The sequence below is a fragment of the Triticum urartu genome, chromosome 2A (assembly GCF_056163025.1).
Source record: "Triticum urartu cultivar PI428250 chromosome 2A, HENAU_Tu73, whole genome shotgun sequence".
NCBI classification, from domain to species: domain Eukaryota; kingdom Viridiplantae; phylum Streptophyta; class Magnoliopsida; order Poales; family Poaceae; genus Triticum; species Triticum urartu.
In genome coordinates, this window is record NC_141874.1 from 494,153,907 (window position 1) to 494,180,957 (window position 27,051).

The 27,051-nt window shown below is 42.3% G+C and overlaps 2 protein-coding genes across 7 annotated transcripts; one reads left to right on the forward strand and one right to left on the reverse strand.

Moving 5' to 3' along the window:
- The first annotated feature begins 7,514 nt into the window (after positions 1-7,514).
- LOC125538036 (protein transport protein SEC23 D) lies at positions 7,515-16,028 on the forward strand. The gene is made up of 14 exons (XM_048701346.2): positions 7,515-8,077; positions 8,149-8,211; positions 8,812-8,865; positions 8,974-9,146; positions 9,266-9,452; positions 9,643-9,788; positions 9,861-10,015; positions 10,743-10,824; positions 10,912-11,027; positions 13,076-13,171; positions 13,523-13,646; positions 14,550-14,818; positions 14,999-15,210; positions 15,479-16,028. The coding sequence occupies exons 1-14, from the start codon at positions 7,744-7,746 to the stop codon at positions 15,688-15,690; spliced, it is 2,223 nt and encodes a 740-aa protein (XP_048557303.1). The 5' UTR covers positions 7,515-7,743; the 3' UTR covers positions 15,691-16,028.
- Positions 16,029-16,315: 287 nt separating this feature from the next.
- On the reverse strand, positions 16,316-25,595 carry ABCB29 (ABC2 homolog 12). 6 transcript variants are annotated; one of them, XM_087544163.1, is made up of 16 exons: positions 25,101-25,595; positions 24,009-24,167; positions 23,003-23,358; positions 22,824-22,907; positions 22,611-22,700; positions 21,780-22,483; positions 20,069-20,783; positions 19,768-19,854; positions 19,565-19,672; positions 19,207-19,473; positions 18,326-18,409; positions 17,737-17,953; positions 17,488-17,573; positions 17,068-17,255; positions 16,841-16,970; positions 16,316-16,756 (listed from the first exon to the last, which is right to left on the reverse strand). In XM_087544163.1, exons 7-16 carry the CDS (start codon positions 20,675-20,677, stop codon positions 16,592-16,594), a joined length of 1,941 nt encoding a protein of 646 aa, XP_087400289.1. In that variant the 5' UTR covers positions 20,678-20,783; positions 21,780-22,483; positions 22,611-22,700; positions 22,824-22,907; positions 23,003-23,358; positions 24,009-24,167; positions 25,101-25,595; the 3' UTR covers positions 16,316-16,591. The 6 variants fall into 6 exon arrangements, with proteins under 6 accessions (XP_087400289.1, XP_087400291.1, XP_087400288.1 ...); XM_087544165.1 differs by having other exon boundaries at positions 21,780-22,126; positions 22,611-22,745; XM_087544162.1 differs by having other exon boundaries at positions 21,780-22,700.
- Positions 25,596-27,051: the final 1,456 nt, after the last annotated feature.

Below are 27,051 nucleotides of genomic sequence, written 5' to 3' on the forward strand. Positions count from 1 at the left end.
TCGAAGGGTCGAGTAGTGGTCATGATTGTCTTCGAGGGATGTTTGGCCCTCGTCATCTTTCCTGCCTCACAGGCACCGCACAAGTGATCTTTCTTGAACTTGACGCCTTCGATGCCTATGACATGCTTCTTCTTTGCCAGGGTGTGGAGGTTCCTCATGCCAGCATGCCCAAGCCTCCGATGCCAGAGCCAGCATTCTGAAGCTTTTGCTAGAAGACATACGGCAAGTTGTGGTCCTGCGGAGAAATCTACTACGTACAGATCATCTTTTTGATACCCTTCAAACACTAGAGACTTGTTAGATTCCATTAGTACAAGGCAACGATATTTTCCAAATATTACGATCATGTTCTAATCGCAAAGCATTGAGACAGACATTAAGTTGAAGCTAAGGGATTCAACAAGCATGACTTTATCCATGTGTTGATCCCTTGAGATTGCAACTCTACCTAGACCCAATACCTTACTTTTACCAGTGTCAGCAAATGTGATGTGGCTCTTGTCGGATGGACGTAAGGTTGAGTCCATAAGAAGGCTTCTTTTGCCAGTCATGTGATTGGTACACCCACTATCAATAATCCATTCTGAAGACGCTGGTGTCGTACCCTACAGTATAGTTAGGGGGATAGGCTTCACAAAGAGAGTTGTGAAGCAAAAACATTTGACGAACCAGTGGATTATTAAAGCTTAGATCGAGATTAGGACTGATAGGGCAGGTAGCAAGCGACTCAGGAACAAAGTACATAATAAGACCATTTGGGCATTTGATCTTGCGCCCTACAAGCTGTTTCAGGTCCCCAGCAATAGCGTCAGACGATTTTGGTTTTCTGCTGGAGACCTTTCCCTGCAAGAGAGAGTTAAGCTTTCTTAGCCACCCACATCTTCAAGGGTGGCTTAGAAGCAATAAGTCTAAGTGCAGCATCTGAGAACTTTGGCTTTGGAGCCCTAGCAAAAAGTCTTGCAGGTGGACAATAGTACTCATAAGAATAAGCAGAATAGTTCTTGGTCTTATGAACATGGCGGTCTGATGAACCGCGCTCATATTCATAGGCCTGAGTATGGTTTCCCTGCAAAACATTTGCGTTAGTGCGACTCAGGTGAGTCCTCTGTCTGTATGAAGCCTTTGGACCGTATGAAGCCTGTGGTCTGAGGTTTGTCTTCTTCACGTGTGGTGTCATGATGACATTCACAGGAAGATTCTCCAGACACTTTTTCGGAACCCAGATCTTCTTCATAGGCGGTCCATTCCTGCAGTTAGTACCAATGTACCTGGCAAACACTTCACCATTCTGATTCTTAAACAATTTATAGTTTGCATCAAAGGATTCATCAATGACAATGGGGTTTGCACAAGTGAAGCCAGATAGATTGGATAGATCTACTGAAGATTCCTTTGCAACAACCCATGTGGTTTTGGGGTACTGCTCAGGTTTCCAGTAAGAGCCATCAGCATTCATTTTCCTTACGAACCCAACACCCTCTTTCCTCGGGTTTCGGTTCAAGATCTGCTTTTTGAGGACATCACATAGTGTCTGATGCCCTTTAAGACTTTTGTACATCCCTGTTTCAAGCAATGTCTTTAACCTAGCATTCTCATCAGCAATAGCAGTGGTATCCTCAGCAGAGGGGTTAGTTACGACATCAATAGTTGAAGATATTGCAACAGTAGCAGCAGTAGAACATTCAGCAACAGAAGTAGCATTATCACGCTCAATGCATTTAAGACATGGTGGTTCAAATCCTTCCTGAGCGGAACTGATCTGTTCGGCGCGAAGTGACTCATTTTCCTTTTGAAGATCTTCATGAGCCGCTCTCAATTTCTCAAGATCTTGCTTCCTTTGAAGATAATCATAGGAAAGCTTTTCATGAGTTGTTGAGAGCGTTTCATGACGACTTTCAAGTTCCTCATACTTAATCTGAAGATTTTTTATGTCTTTAATTAAGGACTCAGATCGAGTCATTTCAGCGCCCAACAGATCATCGCTTTTGTCTAACAGTTTTTGAATATGATCCATGGCTTTCTGTTGTTCAGTTGCAATTTTAGCAAGTGTTTTGTAGCTGGGTCTTGAACCACAATCAGAGTCATCGTCACTAGATGTTTGATAGTGAGTAGTGCGTGTGTTTACCTTGGCACCGCGTGCCATGAAGCAGTAGGTAGGAGCAGAGTGGTCCTTGTCATTTGCATCGGTGTCGGTGGTGAAGTCATTGTCTTCAATGTTGAAGATGGACTTGGCAATGTATGTTGTAGCCAGACTTGCAACGCCAGAATCAGACTCCTCCTCAGACTCCATCTCCGCCTCCTCAGAAGCGGACTCCTCCTCTGAATCCATTTCCTTGCCAACAAACGCACGTGCCTTGCCAGATGAGCTCTTCTTGTGTGATGAAGACTTTGAGGAAGACTTGGAGGAAGACTTTGAGTATTTCTTCTTCTTGTCGTCAGAGTCATATTCCTTGCTCTTCTTCTTCTTTCTGTTCTCATTGTCCCACTGCGGACACTCAGAGATGAAGTGTCCAGTTTTCTTACACTTGTGGCATGTTTTCTTCTTGTAGTCATGAGCAGAAGCTTCATCATTCCTTGAGCTTGACCGTGAAGACTTTCTGAAGCCTTTCTTCTTGGTGAATTTTTGGAACTTCTTCACAAGCATAGCAAGTTCCTTTCCAATGTCTTCAGGATCATCAGAACTGCTGTCAGATTCTTCTTCAGATGAGGAGACAGCTTTTGCCTTCAAGGCACGAGTTCGCCCATAGTTTGGACCGTAGATATCTCTTTTCTCAAAGAGCTAAAACTCATGTGTGTTGAGCCTCTCAAGTATGTCGGACGGATCGAGTGTCTTGAAATCAGGCCGTTCTTGAATCATCAGGGCTAGGGTGTCAAACTAACTGTCAAGTGATCTCAGTAGTGTCTTGACGACTTCATGCTTGGTGATCTCAGTAGCGCCGAGGGCTTGAAGCTCATTTGTGATGTCAGTGAGTCGATCAAACGTGAGCTGTACATTCTCATTGTCATTTCGCTTGAAGCGGTTGAAGAGGTTGCGAAGGACACTGATTCTCTGATCTCTCTGGGTTGAGACGCCTTCATTGACCTTGGAGAGCCAGTCCCAGACCAGCTTAGATGTTTCCAAAGCACTCACACGGCCATACTGTCCTTTGGTCAGATGACCACAAATGATGTTCTTGGCAGTAGAGTCCAGTTGAACGAACTTCTTGACATCAGCAGCAGTGACATCTTCTCCAGCCTTGGGAACGCCGTTCTTGACGACATACCATAGGTCGACGTCAATGGCTTCAAGATGCATGCGCATCTTATTCTTCCAGTAGGGATATTCAGTTCCATCGAAGACGGGGCACGCAGTGGAGACTTTAATTATCCCTGCAGTCGACATAGCTAAAACTCCAGGTGGTTAAACCGAATCACACAGAACAAGGGAGCACCTTGCTCTGATACCAATTGAAAGTGCGTTATATCGACTAGAGGGGGGGTGAATAGGCGATTTTTATGAAAGTCTTCAAAACATGGAAGTTATGAAGACAAACAGTAGAAATAAACCTATTACCCTGCAGCGGAAGGTAGACTACACTAGGCAAGCCATAGTCAAGTATTCAATAGAGTGAAAGCACAATGACAAATAACTGCAATATAGTAAGGATCAGGTAGGAAGATATTATAAAGCCAAACAGAATAATCAGTCACTCAGTGAAGATAAAAGATAGTGCAATCATACAATGACTTCATAAGGAGTAACAGTACGTAAAGAGAAGGGAAGGATGAAACCAGTGACTCGTTGAAGACAATGATGTGTTGGACCAGTTCCAGTTGCTGTGACAACTGTACGTCTGGTTAGGGCGGCTAGGTATTTAAACCTGAGGACACACAGTCCCGGACACCCAGTCCTGAACACGCAGCTCAGGACACCCAGTCCTCACCATATTCCCCTTGAGCTAAGGTCACATAGACCTCACCCAATCACTCTGGCAAGTCTTCAAGGTAGACTCCCAAACCTTCACAGACTTCGTTCACCGGCGATCCACAATGTCTCTTGGATGCTCAGAACGCGACGCCTAACCGGCTGGAGGATGCACAGTCCTCAAGTGTAATAAGTCTTCAGATCACACAGACAAGAAGACCTAAGTGATAACTAATTCTCTTTGGCTCTAGGTGGTTAGGGCTTTATCCTCGCAAGGAATTCTCTCTCAAAGGCTTCGAGGTGGGTTGCTCTCAAATGACAAAAGCCGTACTCTGAATCTGAGCAGCCAACCGTTTATGGTTGTAGGCGGTGGGCTATTTATAGCCACTAGGCAACCCGACCTAATTTGTCCGAAATGACCCTGGGTCACTAAGGAACTGACACGTGTTCCAACGGTTAGATTTCAAACTCACACGGCAACTTTACTTGGGCTACAAGCAAAGCTGACTTGTCCGACTCTGGACAAGATTCACTCTCATAGTTTTCACTCGAAGACATAGGTTGTGTTTAAGCATCACTTCAGTCATTCTGACTGGTTCTCTTGGACCCCACTTAACAGTACGGTGGTTCCTATGACTCAACACAGAAGAAAAAGAACTGTGAAAGATCTAAGTCTTCGAGCTCCATAGGCTTCATGCGGTGTCTTCTCTTGTCATAGTCTTCAATGTGAATATCTTCATATACCACCTTTGACATCAATGTCTTCATACATTGTAGGGGTCATCTCTGGTAGGAAAACCGAATCAATGAGGGACTTCTACCTGTGTTATCCTGCAATTCTCACAAACACATTAGTCCCTCAACTAGGTTTGTTGTCAATACTCCAAAACCAACTGGGGCGGCACTAGATGCACTTACAAGATCTAGGACACAAAGGATAAAGTCAGCCTTTGAGAGCATATCAAAGAGAAGACACAAGTGCCCAGAATGCAAAGAACTTGGGCATTTGTTGAAGACATGTCCAAAACTTCATCCCGAACGCAAGACAAGAAACAGGTACTTTCTAGCAAAGAATTGTACATTCGAAATTTAAATTCAAAGAAATGTATAGTCTAACTAAATTTCTCTATCTCAAATCTGCTAGGGAAAGGAAAAATGTTGAGCCAGTAGACATCAAAGACGCAGAAGCTGTTGCCATAGATGCTGAGACTATGGGCACTACAAGGTTAATATTCTTTGTTTTGCTTCCAACAATTCATAATGGTCTAATTTTGTCTATTGTAAATATGCATTTTGCCTACTCTGGTGCGTCTAATTTTGTTTCGAACAAGCCAATGCATAGAAGTCTATTTTTGCCTATTAAATATGCATCTCAACACTTATTTGCATTCATTCTCAATGCTGAAAATGGTTCTACAAACAAGAGAAGAGGTGGTAAAAGGGCAAAGTCTAGCCCAGTTCTTGAAGCATCTAAGAAGACTTCTGCTACCCATGATAGCCCAGCAAAGAACACAAGAAGCAAATGTCCTCCGTCGAAGAACACAAGAAGCAAAAAATGTCCTTCGGCGAAGAGCACAAGCAAAAAGAAGCTGTGAACCTTGCTGTTTAGGATGATGCGCAACTACATTTATTTTGTGGAGCACTATGCATATGTGAACCTTGTTGTTTAGCTGATGATGTTGCTAGACTTGGCTGTACTATGTCTCAACTTGTGTGGAGATGCTTTTGGGGTGGTCCATATGCATGTGAACCAGCTGTTTAGATTAGATGATGGATTTGATTTCTATGAAGTATTTTGTTGATATTTAGAATGCCTTAACCTCTTTACTATGTTGTTGGTCATGATGTTATTATTGCACTTCTCATCTAAATATCCTGTAATTATGTGTGATGGTTAAATTTCCAAAGAGGTCATGCCAAAATTTCCTCTTTACTATGCTACTGGTCATGATCTTATTAATGTGCATACTTCTCATCTAAATATTGTGCAACTATGTGTGATGGTTAGATTTTCAAATAGGCCATGCCAAAATTTTCACTTTACGGTGGTGTTGGTCATGATCTCTAAATATTGTGCAATTATGTGTGATGGTTAGATTTTCAAATGTCAACCAAAATGTCCTCTTTAGTATGCTGCTGGTCATGGGGTTAATATAATGGCAAAAGCAATAGTTGAATAAAACGAGAGTGGCAAAAGCAAAACAAATTAAATGGGGGCAATCTGGTCTTTTCTCTGCTCTGTTTGGTCAAAACGTCCATTGACCTAACAGAATGGCATTTGTGATATATTATCGAAAGCTAGGAGTGGCAAAAGTGAGAGATGAAATTCTAGAGTGGCATAAGCAAAGTTGGCAAAAGTTAGAGTGGCAAAAACAAAGTTTTTCCTAAAAAATTCCTTGCCTCAAGTGTGGCTAGAACCAAACACATACCTAACTTGGTCAAACTTGCCTAAGGGTGTGTTTGGTTGAAGAACGAAGTGGAATAGAATGTCATGGTCCCATTCCATCAGAATGGGTTGGTTCCGTTCGCGTGTTTGGTTGAGGATAATGTGTGGAATGGAATGGTGACATCTTGATGTTTGGTTGGAGAAATGAAACCAAATGGATTTGGTTCTTCTCACCCCTTGTAAATTAATACATGTACATATGACATCAAAGATATCAACAACTATCTCCTCTTGCACCAAAAAAATATGTACAAGATCATACATTGTCAGTCCGAACAAGAATAAGAATATATGAAAGATAGAAAGAAAAAGATATGAACATGCTAATGCTACGGTGAAGCTCCACAATGCCATTGGCGATCTGACCGGTCCTCGCCGAGCAACACACACCAATTGTCGCTGAGCTACAAAAATTGATCAGTGTTCTTCCCTGTTCCTCGATCACCTCTGCTCTTCCCTGCTCCTTCACATTTATCTCTGCCTATCACCGCCCCGGGGCAGGTCCAGCCGTGGCCGCACCATACAAAATCATTGCCCTCTCACCAGCAGATCAGACCACCGCCGGCCTTTGGATCAGATCGCCGCCGCGCCCCCCGGAGGCCTGGTCCCTGCCGCCGCTGGAGTAGCCTCTTGCCAGCCGCTCAGCTTTAAGACAGCCGCTCCGCCGCGCCTCGTCCGTCGCCGCAGTCCAGAAAGGAGGAGGCGAGGGAGAGGAGAAGTCGGCGGCGCGGATCGAGGGAGAGAAGAAGCCGGCGGCGCAGATCAAGGGAAAGGATTAGAGGCGGCGCAGGTCAGGAAGTGAGAGACGCGATAGGCTTTCGGGGCAGTGAGAGGAAAGACGAAGAGCGATGACCAGTTTCGCGTGATTCCTTCGATTTGGAGGTCTCAGCGTGTTCCGGATATTAGGCGAATATTCGCCTGGTGGGAACGACTTGGTTCCCATTCCACCTACGAACCAAACGCAGGAACAAGGCTCCGGTGCAGGTCCGACCCATACCGTTCCACTCCGTGACAGGAACCAAACATATCCTAAGATTAGATGTGTCAAAGTGTGGCAATGTGTGACTAGGAACCAAACAGCCTTCCGTGAATATGTTGTGAATGTATGTGTGGATATTTTGAGATGTTTATTTGGATGGACGGGTTGGAGATGGCCTAGAGTAGAGGAGTAGACTCTGGTCTAGCTCTAGCAGCACAGTCAACGCTCACCTAGCCTTCGAGACGTACGTTAGCAAGTTGACGGTCCTGATCGTCTGCCGCAGCAGAAGAGTTCAGCGCAAACCCACACTGCACACACAGACACCTTTGAGCAGCCGCGGTTCCGTCTCCCTCGTCAGATCTCTCTCCCGTCACCAGTCCACCAGATCCACATCCCAAACCGCGCGGCGCAGCAATGGCGGTGCGCCCGAGCCTCGCGTACTTCCCCTCCGACAACGCGCTCCTCGAGTCCTCGGGCCTACCGTGGGGCGTCGCCGTCACGCCCTTCTCTTCCACCGACGAGCGCGGCTCCTCTCCGGTCACCGGCGACGAGGGCGACCTCATCCCTCGCTGCACGTCCTGCTTCGCCTACTTCAGCACCCTTTGCTCGCTGCACCGCTGGTCGTGGACGTGCCCCATCTGCTCGGAGGACAACGACCTCTCCGCCGACGCCGCCGCGCGCTACGCGCGCGACGGCAGCCACGACCCGCCCGAGTTGCGCTCCGCCTTTGTCGACCTCCTCCTCCCGGGTAGGGCTTCCGCAGTTCTGATCTGGTGCAATGTGGTGCAGTGAGATGACGGGCTTGTGTTTTTTTTCCAGGTGAGGAGGGTGAGGCAGCGGCTGCGACGACGCCCGTGTACGTGGCAGCGATCGACTTATCCTGTAAGATGTGATGATCTCAAAACATTTCGCCTTATGGTTCTAGATTATTTGTTGTACCCTCGCCTTCGTCTCCACACAAAAGAGTGATAAATTGACAAGGGAAATGGATGGCCGTTAAGTTTTAAGCTTGCTAAATATGGCAAAATATGAACATCGAATAAGATTGTACCACATATGAATGGAGAATAAACCAGCCCTAGTTTGGTCCAATAAGTGATCGATATGATCGTGGGGTTCCTGTGTGGTGTTTGTGGCACCCCTGGACGCCTTTTTTTGTTGTTGCTTCCTTTGTAGTGTAAAAGGGAAAATCATTGCAGCATTATAGTGAGCAGCTCTACCAATCCAAGATCCTGTTATGTTGGTAGATTTTGTTTTCCACTAACATGATGCATGGATAAACGAATCCAAATCCATCCTGGTTTAGCTTGAATTCGTCTAGCTAAGATAGGTCCCACCTTTTGCGCCTGTTGTCCCGATCAAAATATTTCAGATTTTCATGAGAATAACTCTATAGAGTTTTGAGACCTTCTGTTTTGTTTTATTTAGAGCTCACTTGTTTATGTCTTCTTCTCATAATTTATTTCTTCATGTTGTTTTTAGCTTCTGAGGAGTTTTTGGAGCTAGTCAAAAGTGCTCTTCTGGCAGCTCTTGAAGGTGAGATCCACTCACAAGCTTTAGGAGCTAATCTATTTATACAACTCTGTTATTGAAAGGACATACATGATACAGCTACATGTACACTGATCTATTGATGCCTTGCAGCTCTTTCTCCAGGATCATTATTTGGGATTTTAACGTTTAGCAGCAAGATAGGACTATATGATGTTCAAGGTCCAATAACAATTGTGAAAAACGTTTTTATCCCTCCTGATTCTGACGGCACCTTGCACGTGGACCTTAAAGATGTCATGCCATTTTGTTCATTTTTGGCTCCTGTATGTACTTTATCCTCTTAATTTAATTCCTTCAATTTTCAGTTCAATCATTTACTCAACCTGTATACCTAGAGCATTGGTTTCTCCTATATGCGCTTATTTTAATTACATCTCAACAGGTTGGCACTTTCAAAGACCGCATTGCTGAAGCACTAGAAACAATTAAACCAATAGCTTCATGGGAAAGGGCAACTACTGCATCACAAGTTCAAGATCACGCATTGCATCATACCCGTGGGTTTGGGGTAGCAATTGATGCTCTTGTCAACTACCTAAGTGTGGAAAATGGAACTACCTTTGAACTTGGTATGCAATTTTTTTTGCAGGGAACTTGACATCTTATTGTATTGATTACACTACTATTCTGTTATTTCATTAGTAGAAGATATACATATTCTCTTTAAAGGCTTTATTAGTAGAAAACATACTTATTCTCTTTAAAGTACATGGCCTTGCGTTCTAATATTATGCATTTTCCTGGTAATTTTTGAAACAGCTAGAATATTTGCGTTTTTATCTGGGCCTCCGAATTATGGGGCTGGCCAACTGGACGCAAGAAGCAATGGGGACCACAATACTGGTAAAGTGGTGGATTCAAATAATACATTACTGCCCGAAGAGACAAGTTTCTACAAAAATCTGGTAGGTTCGCATAAATATTGATCAATGCATTCTGAGAATATTTTGGGAGGTATCCTGATTGCCATATCACAGGCTGCTAGTGCTGTTCAAGCAGGTGCATGTGTGGACCTTTTCGCGATTACAAATGAATACACTGATCTTACTTCCCTAAAAGTTCTGAGTGTTGAGAGTGGTGGCTCATTGTTTCTGTATTCAAATACAGATGAATCAACACTTCCACAAGATATGTAAGTTCAGTCATCATCTCTGGCTCTGTGCTCTTTTTATTCAGCAGTCCAATTGCATCTCCTCAACTAGGAGATATCCTAACGTGGTTCAGTTCTCAAGCACTGTTTGGTCTGTTTATGTTATTTGCTTCCTCTTTGTAGGTCAGTCAGATTGATAGGATAACATATGCTCATGCTTTGTACATTAGTGTAGCTCAAGAAATTGGTGTGCTTGGAACCCCCATAATGTTGGGATCACATCTATGGACATTCAGGTCTATTTAGTGATTTTGTTTGTTATAATCTGATTTCAACGTGTGATGGCTGTTTATTAAATCTCCGTGCCAGGGGGTTTGTTACCCAAGGCTAACTTTGGGGCTTTATTCTGGCCTTCTGGGGCGGTGAGATCTGAATAGGCTTCTTCCTAGTATTCTTTTGTGGGCAACAGGTTCTGTTACTACTCACTGTTGAACCTTAGATTTAGATCATGTTGACTTGCCTGATGCCAAATAGTCTAATAAATTATCTGATTGTTGGTTGTGCACTACCCCAAATGTCCATACTATAAATTGAGCAGACTGGGTTTGACGTAGTTGGATGCCTGGTACATGGTAAATACAATCTATAGCCGAATATATGTGCAGAATGTGAAAATATGATCAACATGTTGTTCACATGCTTTGAGCCATTGATTACAATATAGCTGTGAAGTAGTAACATGCATTTATCCACCGTTATTACTTTTCAGATACAAAATGCTAAAGCGTCCATATGCCTTTGGATGTGTACTGCGGTTGAGAACATCTCCAGAGATCAAGATTGCTGATTCTGTAAGTACTCTGAGAGATATGCAAATTTACCTAGTGAACCTTTTTATATGTTCCTTCAGCTGATATTGTTTAATTCATGTCCAACAGTATGGTCATTTCTTTCCAGATCCTCAATACATGCATGTTCAGCACATAAATTGCTGTGATTCGTTTGCTAGCTACACTTACGACTTTGAGTTTGAAAAGGATTCTCAGTTTGCCAGGTAAAGGTCACGCTGTTTCTAACTTTTGTAGATTATGTGCTTATATGTGTTAAAATTTGATGAACTTGAACTAACTAGCAGCAATGTGGTACTTTCCTTCTTTGCTCTGACAAATTGGAAGTTTAGATTTCCACCGTTCAAAGAGATAACCAAATAGGAAACTCTATCATCCATTTACAGTGTTGGGCCTTGCTAGTCATTATGCCAATCCGTAGCCAGATCTTTGCATCAGACATTTGTTTCTTCCCTACAGGTAGGGTGACATTTTTTGTGGTAAAAAAAAGAAAATGATTTTATGTATTCTGTACTCCAGCTTAAATCTGCCATTGGACCTGTTTTTTCATTCTACTATATATGGATGCTGTATCAGATTATCCACAACTTGGCTGGTCTGGTTGAAGAAGTATAAGCCTTGTGATACATGAATTTTGTTTGTTACTGACTGCACCAATAAAGTCATCATGATCCACACCCATAGCTGAAACTAGGATTTTCAAATCCTTTCTTACCTGTTGTTAGCGCTTGAACCTTTGGAACAGACGCAATATGGGAGGATTCGGCTAGGTCAGGAACTTACCGATTGGGCACCGTGGAGAAGTGTGCAGCTAGGGCTGAAACCCCAGGTGCAGGGGATAGTGATAGGACATGCTGAGCAAACAAACGATAGGCCTAATTCTATGATTGATTTGTTCATCACGTTGCCACCCCATTACATAGAGTGTTTGCCTTACACACTTGCTCAAATTGATAAGCCCACAATGAGTCTTAATCTATTGGAACACAAATTGGACAGTAATGAACTAGTGATACCTCTATCAATAGTAAGTTTGGAAAATTACCTACACTGCAAGCCCTGATGTAGTTTATATGCATCACTAATCTGTACCACACGAGGGATCTTCTTTACGCCCCGCAAAAAAAGATGGGATCTTTATGGCACCATAGGAATAGATTTACGATACATTTGCAAGTTCTTCTCCTTGTCCGGTTGTCCTTCTAAACTATCTTGGTTATGGTTATTTAGATGTCGCCTTCCAATCAATCCGTGCTTCTTTTTAACCTATATATGCCAAATTAATCTGAGGCTTTCCTTTTCTATTGCTTATGTCTAGTTAATCCTAGCCGTTCCTTCTCCACTTCTAAATATTATAGATATTTGTAGAACAAAACATGCTAGGATGGGCTCAGCACATTACTAAGAGAAGGAGAAAACCCGATGAACTATACCATTCATTGTCAAAATGGAAAAAACAAAACTAGATTTTTCAGCATTGAATCTAACCATCTTTTTTTCTCTATGAAACCTATCATCCTTTAGATGTTTCAACCTAATTCACAATTAGCGTGTCTGGGATTTGCTCTTAAAAAGACTAAAAAAGTGCACAATGTATAAGCATGTTATCTACCAGGGATCTTGATAACTATGCTATACAAGGAGAAAACCCAACAAACTATACCATTCATTGTCAAAAGGGAAATAAACTAGAATTTTCAGCATTAAAGCTAACCGTCCTTTTCCCCCCTATGAACCTATCATCTTTTAGATGTTTCAACCTAATTCCCAGTTAGGATGTCTGGGATTTGCTCTTAAAAAGATAAAAAAAGTACACAATGTATAAGCACTATCTACCAGGGATCTTACTAACTATGCTATACAAATACAAAAAGGATACTACTACCACCGGTCGGTTACACAGGGCCCTATTGTACTGGGTCTAACTTTGACCACCGATTTAACCAGGAAAATATGTGCTATGTTCCATAAAAAGTAACTGTTGGAAACATCTTTCGAATGCAATATATAGATCATATTTTCTTATTTAAATCACTGGCCAAAGTTAGACTCGAAATATGAGGCGGGCCTGTATAACCCCAACCAGAGAGTAAATCATAAGACAGATTCTAACCGTTGATTGAGTCCGGTCTTTTCTTGAGTATGTCTTTTAGTAACAATAACAACTTCCATGCCTAAACAAGGGAACTGTAACTATGATCAGTATAAATATATTATCTCCTAAACCATTTCAACATGATGTTTGCAACTGCAGGAAGTCAAGGCCTCCTATTCTCCAAATCGCATTTAAGTACACGATGATAGTACACCATGGTGATACATCAGATGATGCTTCCAATTCTGGTAGTAGGTAAATTTCGTATCGCCTGTCACAGATTTGTGAATACTGAGTAGTATGTTACATTGTTACTGTTTGCTCTTACAAGTTAAAGTATATTTGATATGCCATTCCTCTGGTGTCAATAGGTTTAAGCATACTGACAATTGTCCTTATGTGTGAGCTGTCCAAGTTATTTTTTGATGATCCTGTGATATACTGGCTTGCATGTTAATTACTTGCTTGCTAATGTTTGTCTAATTGTCAATTTGCAGTGTGCAATTTCTTTTTGTCAATTTGCAGATGTTCCATGCTAGCAGCAGTTTTATACACATTGTTATCTATATTTTCATATTTTGTAACTTAAAAATACACCTCGTCCAGATCTAAGTTCTCAGTGCAAAGGCGGCTAAGGGTGCGGACTATCCAGTACAACACAACTGCTAATATCTGGGACCTGTATGACTTTGTTGACCCAGATGTGGTATTGACGATACTTGTACACCAGGTACAACCTCTGTTTCAGATTACTGCATTTCCTCCCTAAATTGTAACGGTGGCAGTACAATTTTGATGGATAAACTGTTTGTCGTAAGCACGAAGGCTGTTAACTGTAGGACTAAAGCATCTTACTACATCAATTAATTGCCACTACAAGAAAGTTATAGCAATCAAATGTTGCCACAGCCTCTGTAGGACTATAACATATTACTACATCAATTAAGTGCAACTCTACAAGAAAATTATGCGTAGGAAACTTTTGTCTGGGATACAGCTGGTTACAAGCTTAGTGTTTCTGTATTTTACTTAAACATTCATTTAGCTGTTTATTTGAATATTCATCTAATGGTTTTATTTGAATGTTCGTCAACAATTAGAAGATTGATATTTATTCAACCCTTCCAGGCTTAGGAGCTATTAGGTCCCTATTTTGGTAGGCCTGTTTTATCTTCTTTGCTGCAATCTGAAGCTAGGTTTACTCTGGTTGTCTGGCACTGGTTTCCGCCTTTCCGGTGTATTGAAGTCGAGCCAAACCAACAAGTTTTGAGTTCTGGGTTTCCAAAATGCTCTCAGGACTCTGTGTTAATATGGAAGAAGAGAAGCTAAATTTGACCGCAGTCTACGCTAATCTATTAATTCACCATAAGGAATCCTAGCCTAGCTTAAATCCTTATCTGAATCAGCTTGTTTAATGAATACGTTCTGCAGGGACGTAATGTATTATATGTATATTGTAGTTTTGGCATTCTGTGGTATTTTAGTTATAAATGCTAAGCTTGGTGACCGTAAAAACAGGAGAGAAATGTTCATGATCATCAAACCTAATTATATTCTAGACTCGAATAAAACCAAAGTTATCACCAAAGATCGAGCAGAAGATCATTTGATACTGAAAAAGTTCATTTTCCAGGTTATTTTGGCTTCTTTAAGTGATGTGGTAGAAGCAAGGCTATGGCTCCATGATTGGTTGGCGATTTTCATTGCCCAGTACAACAAGGCATACAAGAACGTCAGACCTGCTGATTCTGGAGTTTCTGATATTGACGTTGATTTCTCAAACTGCTCACAATTGCAGCCTCTGGCACAGCTTGTATTTGCATTTCTAGTAAGCCCATTACTTCAAGTTCAGGATGAACATATTCATCCAGATTACCAGACATATTTGCAGTGCCTCTTCAGGTGAAGTATATATTTTGCTACCATGCAGTTCCTAAAGTTCTCACAGGAAGAAACGACAAAATTCCACAAATTCCCTTTCCACATTTTTTTACAAAATCCAGATTATCTCACTGCTGTAGTTTATTTGAGCTACGCAAGTACTGCTTATATAATGTTCAACATTATTATTTTTCTTCACAGTGCACTGGAACCGGCTTCTCTTCGGCAAGCTATATGTCCTACACTGAGTTCGTACTCCTCTCTTGATACAGAAGCAGAAGTGCATCAGTCTCTAAGTCGCAGTGTATTCACCAGTGAGAGACCAATATTCCTTCTTGACGCCTACACTGACCTTTTGGTGTATTACTTGCCTACAGCCAGCCCTTCAATTCCCTTTCCCCCTCCACGGGACTGTGAGTTCAGCACCATCTTTTTTAAGTGCCACTTAGTTGTCCTGAGATTACTGCATTTCCTCCCTAAATCGTACTCTCTCTGTAAACTAATATAAGACGTTTTAGATCACGTCTTATATTAGTAGGGAGTACTAATTCTGTTGTTATGACTTTTTAATTTCTGCACGCATATTGAAGGCCTCAACTACAGGAGAACGGATGTAGTAGTATGTATGGTTACGGCTTATTTCAGCCAATGCATATGCTAACACTGAACTTATGTTTGTAGGTCTGTTGAGATCAACGGTCGATAGGTTGAAGCAAGAAAGGACCTTAACTCCCAGGCTTGCTTTTATTCATGGTGCACGTGATGATACAACAACATTTGAGAAATACCTGATTGAGGATCGGGCTCTGGATGGCACTCTGCTGGTTGGCTCTATAGGTTTCAGATCCTTCCTTGAGGAGGTTAGAAGCAGAGTAGCCGAGTTTGGAATATAGAGAGGCCTGTCTCAGCTGTTGTTTAAGCTGTTCAATATGCAAGATTGATGATTGGTCATACTGGGCACCTTGGCATGGATAAGATCTATTGTGTTGCTTACCTTACTTTTGACACTCCATGTTGCTAGGGCCACTCCATTGATATGATATGAATCCATCACCACTTGTTGAATATGGCAGGATTGCGTATTTCTGGAGTTCATAGTCCATGTTGAATATGCATGTCTTGAACAAGTGTTTTGTACATTGCCCAAACAGGCAGACACACTTTGGTGACGATTTTGCTTTGTACGTCATTATTACTTGTTATATAATGTTTGTATGCGTGCTTTTTTGTATATAGAAAAGTAAATATTGTCCTATTTATCATGAAACACAGGACTATGCTGATATTATCAGCTCGCAGTTACAAGGCATACGCAGAGAGCAACACAGCTGTGCGCCTGTTTGCAACTTTCTGATTCGCATTATTTCGGCAATTCCATTATTTTATACTTGTAGCTGTGTGCCTGTGTGGTTGCTGTGCTGCCGCAGTTAACATTACAACAGCAGCAATAACAACAAAGGCTTTCAGTCCGAACAATTTGGCGGACTAAGGTTGGCATAATATATTGAAATCAAGTCATGATTTTATACTTGTCGTTAAGTCAAGTCTACCATCTCATACCATTAATTTGCTGATTCTCTCTTGTGGCATTATCGTTAACCGCACCACTTGGTTTGGTACCTGATCCTGACGTTCAGCGATTTGGAAGCCCAAATGCGCTTATTACAAGGGAGCTTTTCTGGCCGACAGGCGTCCACGGAAACATGCTGCTTCCACCGTTTGATCACTCATCAAATCATGCCTGCGGCTCAACGTCCGCATTGCAGCGCAACAAACCACTTTTCCCTCATAGTCTCAAGCCTCTCCTAATTCTCGACTGAGGACATCTGGTGGTGAACCGAAGCGGCCATCTAGGGACAAGAAAGCCGACCTCGTGATCTCTCGTAATTTACCGCCCTCTAGTAAAACAATTCTATCAGCCATCAGGATCATCTCCAGCCGATGAGCAATGATGACAACCTGAAAATGCGGGGAGAACATCATGAAAACAGGTAGGCATAGAAATCTCTGAAGAACGATACTCCTACTGCACACGCCACTTACAGTGTGGCTTGCCATCAAATTCATCAGTGCTTCTTTCAGTAGCAGCTCAGACCTGCTATCCAGTGCAGACGTTGCTTCATCCAGTACCAGTATGGAAGAGTTCTGGTAGATTGCCCTTGCGATAGATAACCTGAGGATTGAAAATACGCATGGTGTTGGCTTGAATGAAACATCGAAACCAATTCAGCCAAAAAAGCTGCCAGACATTGTGCTGGGGAGAATTTTACCTTTGTTTTTGCCCGCCACTTAAACTAGAACCTCTCTGTCCTATATACGAGTCATATCCCTTTGGCAATATCTTAATGAACTCATTGGCATTGGCAATCTTAGCAGCATTCTCAACTTTTCTCATATTAATATCTCCCACAGGGTCACCATACGCAATATTTTCAGCAATTGTACCGGAAAATAACATCTATGAAATAAGAAGAAATGAACATGCATGAAAACAATGGCAGTGCAAAATGTGTTTAGTCCAACATGTAAAAATGTTAAATTATGTGTGTTGGAAGCTGAGATACCACCAAAACAGAGTTCCATCAGGAGTTGCAAACAAAAGATTACCAAGATATCCTTTCGAACACCCCAAATGAGATGCTTTCAAACCGCAAAGACACAAAAGGAAATGATACACCACAGGTACTAACCGGGTCCTGTGAAACAAACGCAATATGTGTTCTCAAGCACTGCAACTGAATGTCTTGAATATCATGGTTGTCCAGAGCTATATGTCCTAAAAGGGAAGTTTATCGATAGCCATCTTAGAAGATAATCATGAAGTTTAGATAACCAAGAAAACCAGAATTCATGATATCAAGCTTGAGCTAAAAAGGTGAAACGTGTAAGACTGTTTACAGATTCTGCACCAATTGTACTACTGATGTTCAGTTCAATACCACTTTGTGGATGATAAAGACGGAGGAGTAATTTGGCAAGAGTGGTTTTCCCTCCACCAGATGGTCCAACAATAGCAATAGTTTCTCCTGCTCTGATATGAAGATTCACACCATCTACTGTTGGTGGCATACCAGCAACATATCTAAATGTAACATCATGGAACTTAATATCTCCCTTAACAGAATTTAAATGAACTGCACTTGGTTTATCCCTCACCTACAGCACATGAAAGCAGCATGGATGTATGAGTTGCGACTTATGATAGAAAATTTCCTTGATAACAGAAATTCAAATCCAAGAACATAATACCACAAAATTATACTTTCTCAAAGGTATATGCTATGGAATTCGTTTCTCACACAACCAAATAGACTTCTTTTACCTTCAAGCAGTTTCCCACTAGAAAAATGTAACTAAAACCCCATGATCATCCAAACCAGAAGAAAATTACTTTAGGAATATTGCATTTCTCGAAAATAATACATATATCTCACATACATAAGAAACCTTAGAAAAAAATACTAATGATTTGTTCGATGATCTTATAATTTTAATAAAAAGCAGTCCTTAACAAGAGATGGCGATTACCTCAGGGATGAACCTTGTTAAATCAAATATGCGTTCTAATGCTGGTTCTCCTTGCTTATATTCATTGTATGCCTTGCCAAAATCCTACGCATGGAATAGATTCCCGTGAGAACCAAATCAAGAGTGTCGGAAGGAAGTGGTGCATGACAACATGCAATAAGACATTCCCCGCAAAAAAAAACATGCAATAAAGCATGAGGATACAAAGCATACTCAGAAATTCTCAAAAAGAGAGTTAATAACGCAAAATGAAATTCTCAAAAGAAAATGATACTCCCTCCATTCCCTTATACAAGGCCACTTTTGACTCATAATTATGGTCAAGAAAATATGGATTATATGTCATAAAAAACATATCATTAGAAAGTTCTTTGAAATTTGCATCCAATGACGTACTTTTTATGGCATATAACTCACTTTTTGTTGATAAAATTAATGGTCAAAGTTAAGTTTATTATCATACTTATACTTATCATAAAAACTTGATGATATGATATTTGCTTCTATACAGGTACAGAAATAAAAAGCAACAACAATTGTTTTTGCATATTCCGGTACAATAACTCATCAGGTGCAACAGGGTTTTTTTTTTGGGGGGGGGGGGGGGGTGGTGGTGGTGCGCAAATGCTCTATGCATCCCGTCAAATGTAAAAGAAGATGTGCACGCAATTCTTTTTCCTTCAGAGGAAAAATGATTAATTAGTTGGACCCCCAATTCTATGAACATTATCAATCCGATGCAAGAAAATGATATTAACACAACATCCAAATGTTCTATACACTTATTTGTACTTCACTAACATTCATGCAGGGGAAATAAGCGACGATACAGCATATAGTAAGAATTCACAAATGTAAATGCTCAGCAGCGATTGTGATACCTGAATAGGCTCAACAAAAAGAGCAAGTGCTGTTAGGAAAGAAAGAAACCCCTCGGGATCAAATGTGGTTCCAGAAACTGCTACTGAACCAGCACAAAGCACTACCAGGCCTGCAATGTATGTAGTACGAACAGCTTGAGGTATGAGAGCTTTCATCTTCTTCTTACCCAAATTATTCTTCAGATCAACAAAAGCCAACTCATGAAATCTTAACATCTCTTTGTGCTCCCCATTGTTTACCTTCACAGTGAGCATCGATGGAAGTACCTACAGAGAGCATTCAAGTAAACAACAATTTTTCGTGCATAGCCTTGTATGTTTGTTATACATGAACTAATTGAGTGCTACTGAACCAGACATCGTTGAGATAGGCTGCGAGCATGGCGAGGCTAAGATGTGCCTCCTTGGATATTTGACGGAGTCTTTCACCAAGCTTTGCAATGACTATGGACATGCATGGAATTACCTATCCATGTAATGTAGAGTGGAGATTAAACAGTGCACACATAACTATATAAGTTACCATGAAAGAGCAGTCCAAACTAGTATGAGATTTGTTACCATTGCTGCAACTAATGAGAGCTGGGGATTTATTGCCACCATTTGAGTACCCATTGCTATCAATTGCAAGCTTGTCGGCACAATTGTCTGCATGAAAATGAGAAATAAATATTAGGATGGCACAATTACCAGTGCAGTAAAACGATCCACTATTCCATGACTATCAAGTATGAGGAACGTTCAAAACAGGGAGTGAATTTCTACAATCAACGATTATACTAACTGCTGAGGGAGCATTTCTCCAAACAGCTTTCGTACATTTTATCAAACACGTCTATCTAGCAGAGTGCAAGAACCTCACATTGAGAACAGAGTACACAGCGTCCGCAACGTCGTCCGCCTCATCCGTGATCCGGTGCGCGATGTCTCCTGCGGCCATCCCTTCTCTGCCATCGAAAAACGCGAGGTCACGCGCAAGCAAACGCTCGAAGGCGCGCTCCCGGAGGCGCCACACCGCCCGCAGCGCCGCCTCCCAGAGCAACGCCTGCTGCACGTACGCCGCGGCCGCGCGCGCAGAGGCGAAAGCCGCGAGCGCGACCACGCCCCTAGAAACCTCCGCAGACACGCCCCCGCCTACGCCGGCGGCCAGAGCGCGCGGAAGGCGCCCCGCGGCGGGCACCGTGCGCGAGAGGCAGTACACGGCGGCGGCGGCGCACGCCCACCCCTTGGCGATGGTCCGCCACTCCGCGGCGACGTAGGGGAAAACCTCAGAGAGCGGATACGACGGGGGCGAGCAGTCTTTGGCGGCCCACACGCGGAGGCGGATGGAGCACGCGGTCGTTGCGGTTAGAGCTAGGGCTCGGGAGCGCGATATAGCTCTGCTGCTTCGCAGTGAGATGCTTGGGGTGAATGTTCGGGATTGCGAGGAGAAGGTTGGCAGAGGTGCAGGAATCGCCATCGCCATGGCCATAGTCCATGCCGATACCTCGCCGCGTCGGCGCTGTGCGCTATCAAGCCTGGAACGCGATGCGAAATGTGCGGGAAGAAGAGGTTCTCTTCCGCCGGACGAACTGACCCTGAATCCCAAAAATTATGTTTTCCACATTTGCAAATCGGTCAATTGAGAAGGAGAGAGAACGTTTCGGTCCAGCACGACTGTGCCGATTTTATGAATGTGCCGGTTCAGTCTCACGAAAATGCTCGTAGTGATAAAATGTGTGCATACATTCATAAAAGTGAAGGTATATATATATATATATATAATATACTAGCAAAAATGGCCGTGCGTTGCAACGCGAGAATACAAGGTGCGAAAATTAGGCTGGTGGCATAAATATTTTATTGGTGCAATACTTATCATGTATTTTTTTACCATTAAATCACTCTTCTTTCTTAATTACAATATACCATGAATAATATTTGCTCTCCTCCGTAGCTCAAAAATAAATGGTTCAAAAAGCTTTAGCGATTTAGTTCGGGAAATTAGCCAAAAAAGTTAATAGTACTCCCTCTGTTACCTTACGTTCTGGTGGTTCAAATTAAACTACCAAAACATCATATATTTAGGAATGAAGGGAGTACTTCTGAAATTATGTATAGAAAAACCTGCACCCTTGTTAACATGTTTGTTACCTCAACTGAATTGTTTTCAGCACGGATCAACTCATAATCTTACTTGTACGTTAAAATGATGCTTATAAACCGAGATAATTTTTTAGAGCAGGTAAAAAGAATGTACATGGACTGCCAATAGCATAATTGATGGTTACATGAAATATCTAAAAATTTAAGAATCAAACATGATCTAAGGAAGTGACACACATCTGCAAGTATTTAATAATAAAATCCATATGAAAGATGACCTCCATTCATTGAAAATTTGCGAGTTCCACTACTTTGCTTCAATAGTAACGGCCACTTAGTCCAGCACACCCCCTTTGTCATAGATCAGTAGAAGGCAAAAATGGATACACATCTATATGGGCCTACTCCTATCATAGTTTATACATAGCAACAAATTGAGATTACATATGGCTACACAATAAGATTCCTTTGCATCATCGTGTTCTTACTTTGAAATATGGTAGCAGCAAATTGAAAGATTCTAATGTGTTAGTTTTGGCACAACGGGCTTCGGCCTCCTTGACATCCATCTGCAAGCAATTTTTGAATCATCTCTGGTACACACCATGCGCATAGTTAGCGTGATTATAGCATTGTAGGCAACAAAAAGGAATCCATGTGTAATCTGAATCTTCACTGAACGTTTTAGGTTTGACCGTCCAAGACCTCGATCACACAAAATTTGACAGCTCAAACTTTTACCCTTACCAGTTTTCCATCTTCCATGGCAAATCCACCACATACTTGGCTTCACATTGAGATGGTTCACTACCTTCATCTCACACGACTTGTCACACTACATATCCACGAACCAATCCAGTTAATGTTTGACGACTGAAAAAAATTTAGAGTAAATCGACAGATGCATGAATAAATCAATCGATGCGTTGCAACGGGAGAAAAAAACATCACAAACACGCCACCAAGCTCTAGCACCTTCGCCTACGACATGGCAATCAAGCATACTCAACGCCCATGCAATGGGCCCCACAATGATCTTGCACCCTTGCGGCTCAACCGGCGACGTCGACGGCGGGTCAAGGCAGCAGCAGAGCAGGCGCGACACGGATGCCACGAGCTGCTCGGCCACCTTTCCTCAAAATACAACACAATAGCAAAGGGAACTTGGCTAGAGATGCACTTGAACACTTAGCTGCAATAGAGATGATTAAAACTTTGAAGAATACAAATTTGGCTGTCCGTTACAGTGGGAGATGCAGTGTATATGACGGCGGAAACGGGCAAGGAAAAAAATAGAAAATGATTAAATGTGTTTTTACCTTCTGACAACATCATTTTGCCCTACATCACATATAGTAATGATGTCACAAGCATGCTCTTGACGAGAACCATTCACATGTGCTGGCGACCTGAAGAGGATGGAGAAAAGAAGGGCAGAAGAGGGAGGCTTGTATCTATCAAGACACCAACATATACTTCAAGCTTTGTCAAGATACCAATAAGAGTAAAATCACTTGAAGCTAATACGCAACCTTATAGCAATATACTGCACTGAGTATATCCACTATCATCTCGTCCAGCTGTTCAGGTGAAGTGAGTGCCAGTAGAACAATGACCTACGGACCACAAGAGTTCCAAAGCACCATTAATCAGAACATGTACAAAGAAACAAAGGAGTAATCAACAGCCAAAAATAGGCTAAATTACGAACCTTAGAATCAGGTCATGGAGTTCAAGGGGAAACTCCTCCACACCCTCCTGGCAGGAGTTGAGCACGACCGCGGACTCATCGGGGTCGTCGAAGCTGCAGAACCTGCTGCTGCTGCTCGACGTCGAGCTGCTGTCCCTTGCAAAGTATTATTCTGAACACGCTGTGGAACGCCTATCTGAATTTCCACGACGGCACCAAACTAAATGTAAGTAATATTGTTGTAGGAAATACAGGAGTACTCCAAGAGTGCTCTGTTCATCTGATGGACTGTGTGTGTGCCAAGAGCCATGCCAAGCTGCACATTTAGTATGCATAGGACCTTGATTTCTATGCCACCGCGTCGCAAAGACTGCAAGCTGCATATAAAAGAAATTGCATTTTTCCTGTCCTGAGATTGGAGTCAAGATCTGGATCAAAATTACATTGTCATATTTTTCTATAACTGAAGCTAGATTAAGTACACTGCCTGCTACCGCGGGCTATAAAGAAAATTGCCCAATGTCACATATCATACGAAGATTAGTTCATCAATGTAGGACCGGCCGAATGTTGGTGTATCATAGGAATCATGTGGTGCCTTGGGGCTCATGCAGGGGTGTTGAGAGTTAACCCTTCAGCAAAACAGAGAAGATGGCGATAGGAAGAGAATAGTTGGCAAATTCGACTCCTTTCCTGAACCCGATGGCTACATGGAAGGTAATTTCCTTTTCTAGCAGCTGGTTGTACAGCTATACTAAAACCATTTGAATTGGCTTCCGTGAAAGTTTAACATGTTACTTGAACAACAAGATTAAAATAGCCTATTGTTTAAGGTTCTAGAGAAGGTTGAACAGCAACGATGCAACATAAACCCAACTATTTCATGAGCACAGTTAGTCTATGTAAGTTAAGCCACACATCCTGATACATTAACAGGCAGTGGAAACAGGCAAAAGTGTCCAAAGTTGTTGTCTACTTCGAGCTACTTGCTACCCACCATTGATTGATGAATAAATCATTTTCTTACCGCGTGCAAGATGGTCCAGGTGTTTCATCATCTTTGCTTGCAACGTAGAAGATGCTCCTGGTCCAGGCCGGTGATCGGGGCAGAGGCTGATGGAGTCAACTCATGGACATGGGCTGGGGAGGCCAATCAGCCCGCCAAAGGCTCCCATGAACACTCTGGCTGCACAAGAACACAGTTATACACACGTCAATGTGCAGAACATCATATTAAAATCTGTACAAAAGAACAACCAAAATTGCACAAACATCACGCACCAAGTTTGAAGACACACTGCACAGGACTTTGGGCTCAAGCGTTGAAACCAAACTTTAATATTGCAACTCAAGAAAAGGGAAACTGTGAGCAGATAAAGGAGCATTTACCAGCTCTTCCTATGGACGGGAACTGACTAAGAGATCTTGAAAAGGTGAGATGTCTGAAGAAATTAAGTATGCCGATGATGCATCTGGAGCCCCTAATTAAGGTGAGCTTAGTTACAGACCTCCACTCCAATTTTACCCAGCGCCGCTCGTCCGCAGCCACCGGACGCAGATCCCCCTAGAATTCATTTTTTGCTCTTTGTGTGGTGTATACAGTCAAACTAACTAACATATGCATTCAATAGTGATTAGAAGATACTTTCAGTCAGTTAGATGGATAAAGATCAAGCTTGGCGCCATAAAAATTGAGAGGTGAACTGAATATGCATGTTATCCTTCATTAATCACTCATATGATCACTAGATCATCAATCCACCAGTACATGATTCAGGAAAGAAATCTTCCCTTTTCACGACAAAGATAGCACACTACCCACTTCCTTCTTTGTACAATGTACTGTATGTAGTAGTACAAAGCCTATACCCCTTCATTAATCACTCACACTCTCTCACTCACTTTCTATTGTCCTCATTCTCTCTTTTCTGTGCCATTCTCTTGACTGATACATAGCAGCACGAACTGAATTTTATCGCTGGATCACACAACGTATCACACATACAAACTGACCGTGTAAGATTTGTCACACAAGATCATCAAGAAGAGTCTCCCTCAATTGCACATACAGGCACAAAAAAGAAGTGGAATTCAGAAATTAATCAGGTAGATGTAGTACCTGAACCTCCTGTAGGATTTGGGGGAGTTTGTCAGCGAGCCAGGCGTCCAAGTCCTCGTGCGACGACGGGGAGGATGCACAGGATCACGACGGGCGCCATGGTGGAGGTCATGGCGGGTTTGGCGCCGCCGGATCCGGTAGAGGAGGTGGAGGGCGCGCGGATACGGGAGGGAGGCGCCGGATCTGGCCGGTGGAGGTCCCGTGGCAGCATTCGAACCTCCAAGGTGAGCTCGAGGACTGGGCATCCGTGGCGCTGGTGCTGAGCTCCTGGAGAGAAGGAGAGACAGGAGAGAGAGAGAGAGAGAGAGAGAGAGAGAGAGAGAGAGAGAGAGAGAGAGAGAGAGAAGGCAGGGGAGCGGCGGCATGACCTGGGTGGTCGCCGGCAGCGGCGCCGGTCGCCGGACGACGCGCGAGGGAGGCCGGGGAGGAGGAGCTCGGGGTCGGCGCTCTGCGGGCGTTGGTGGCGGCGGCGGCGGCGCTCGGGCCTGGGCGGGCCAGATCTGGGCTCGAAACGTTTTTTCACTTTAAAAAGGATCACGGGTAAATTTCACAGAAACAGGGGGACTTTTTTGCAAAAACGCCGACGACGGACGACCTGAAGCAACCGCTGGTTTATTAGTAGGCAAAGATAAAGATATATCAATATATGTGTTGTACCGTGTTAAATCTTTTTAAGAAGGAGAACATTTTCAGAGTTTCATGAGAATCAAATCATTGTTTAGGATTATGACGTGAACCTTAGAACAAGTTCATTGTAGATAAAGTGCACTTTTGGTACGAATCGAGTCTATTTCTTTTGAAGAAATACATTATAATCATAACATATGCTTATATACAGACATGCATACTCATCTTTATGAACACACGTATTTATAGATTATCTATATGAGCATTTTTTTGAGAGAATCTTGAGATTGACATAGTCATCTTACACGCCTCGTAGTTGACGCTCATGCTATACCGTTTAAAAAGTATGGCTGAAAAGTCTATAATACATCTTGAAAAATGCGATTACATGTGTTAAATTTAAAACTTGAACCAGGTTCCAACACAAAAAATCTAATTATGTGAGTTATGCTCAGTAGCCTAGAATTGAAAAGTTCATATTGGACATAGGACGAAGAGTATATTGATGACACGACTGGACTCATACATTTCAATCACTGGATTAGAATTTACTAAACCTCCGTTACAAAAGAAGTATGACTAAACAAATTCATATTTTTGAGGTGACTAAAAAAATTCTTTACTACAGAGTATTCAATAAATTTGTGGGTCTCTTTTTTCTAACTTGTGACATGGGCCAATTTTCTCTATGACCATTTATTGATCTCTATCAGGTATTGCTCGATTTTATTTAATAAATTACAAGGATGAAATTTAAATCCTTTTCTTTTGCGAAAATATCAAGTCTTCTTCCTCTGACATCCAACATCGAGGTGTTGTGAGTAAAAGTTCGATGCTGACTGGACCTCTATCTCAGCTGATAAACTTGTTGAGAACTAGAAGCTTGGAGAAGCAACAGTCGAGATGCCATCGATGTAGACCAGAACACGCCCACGACCTATCTGCAAAGCAAAGCCCCATAGAAAAAAATGCCAAAGAGGGCCTACAGAACACCCTAGATCTGGCCAGACCGGAAAACAAACCTTACAGACTCTTCAAGGAAGTCGAGATTGGCCAAACTTTGTTGGTCGGAAATAAACACTAAAGTATTACAAGCAAACCTTTAGGGCCCAGCTACCTGGCGTTGTTAATGAAATTGATACCTGATTTTTTTAGACGATTTTGTGAAACTTTTGGGAACATAATAACGTTATTTTCTTTATCTAAAGCGGTATGATAGCTACCTCTAAAGATGTATGTCGTCTATATGCACCCTTTCCCCTAATTTTTTATATTAATACTAAAGTGAATTACATGAAAGCCACTTCTAAAAACACTTTGGATC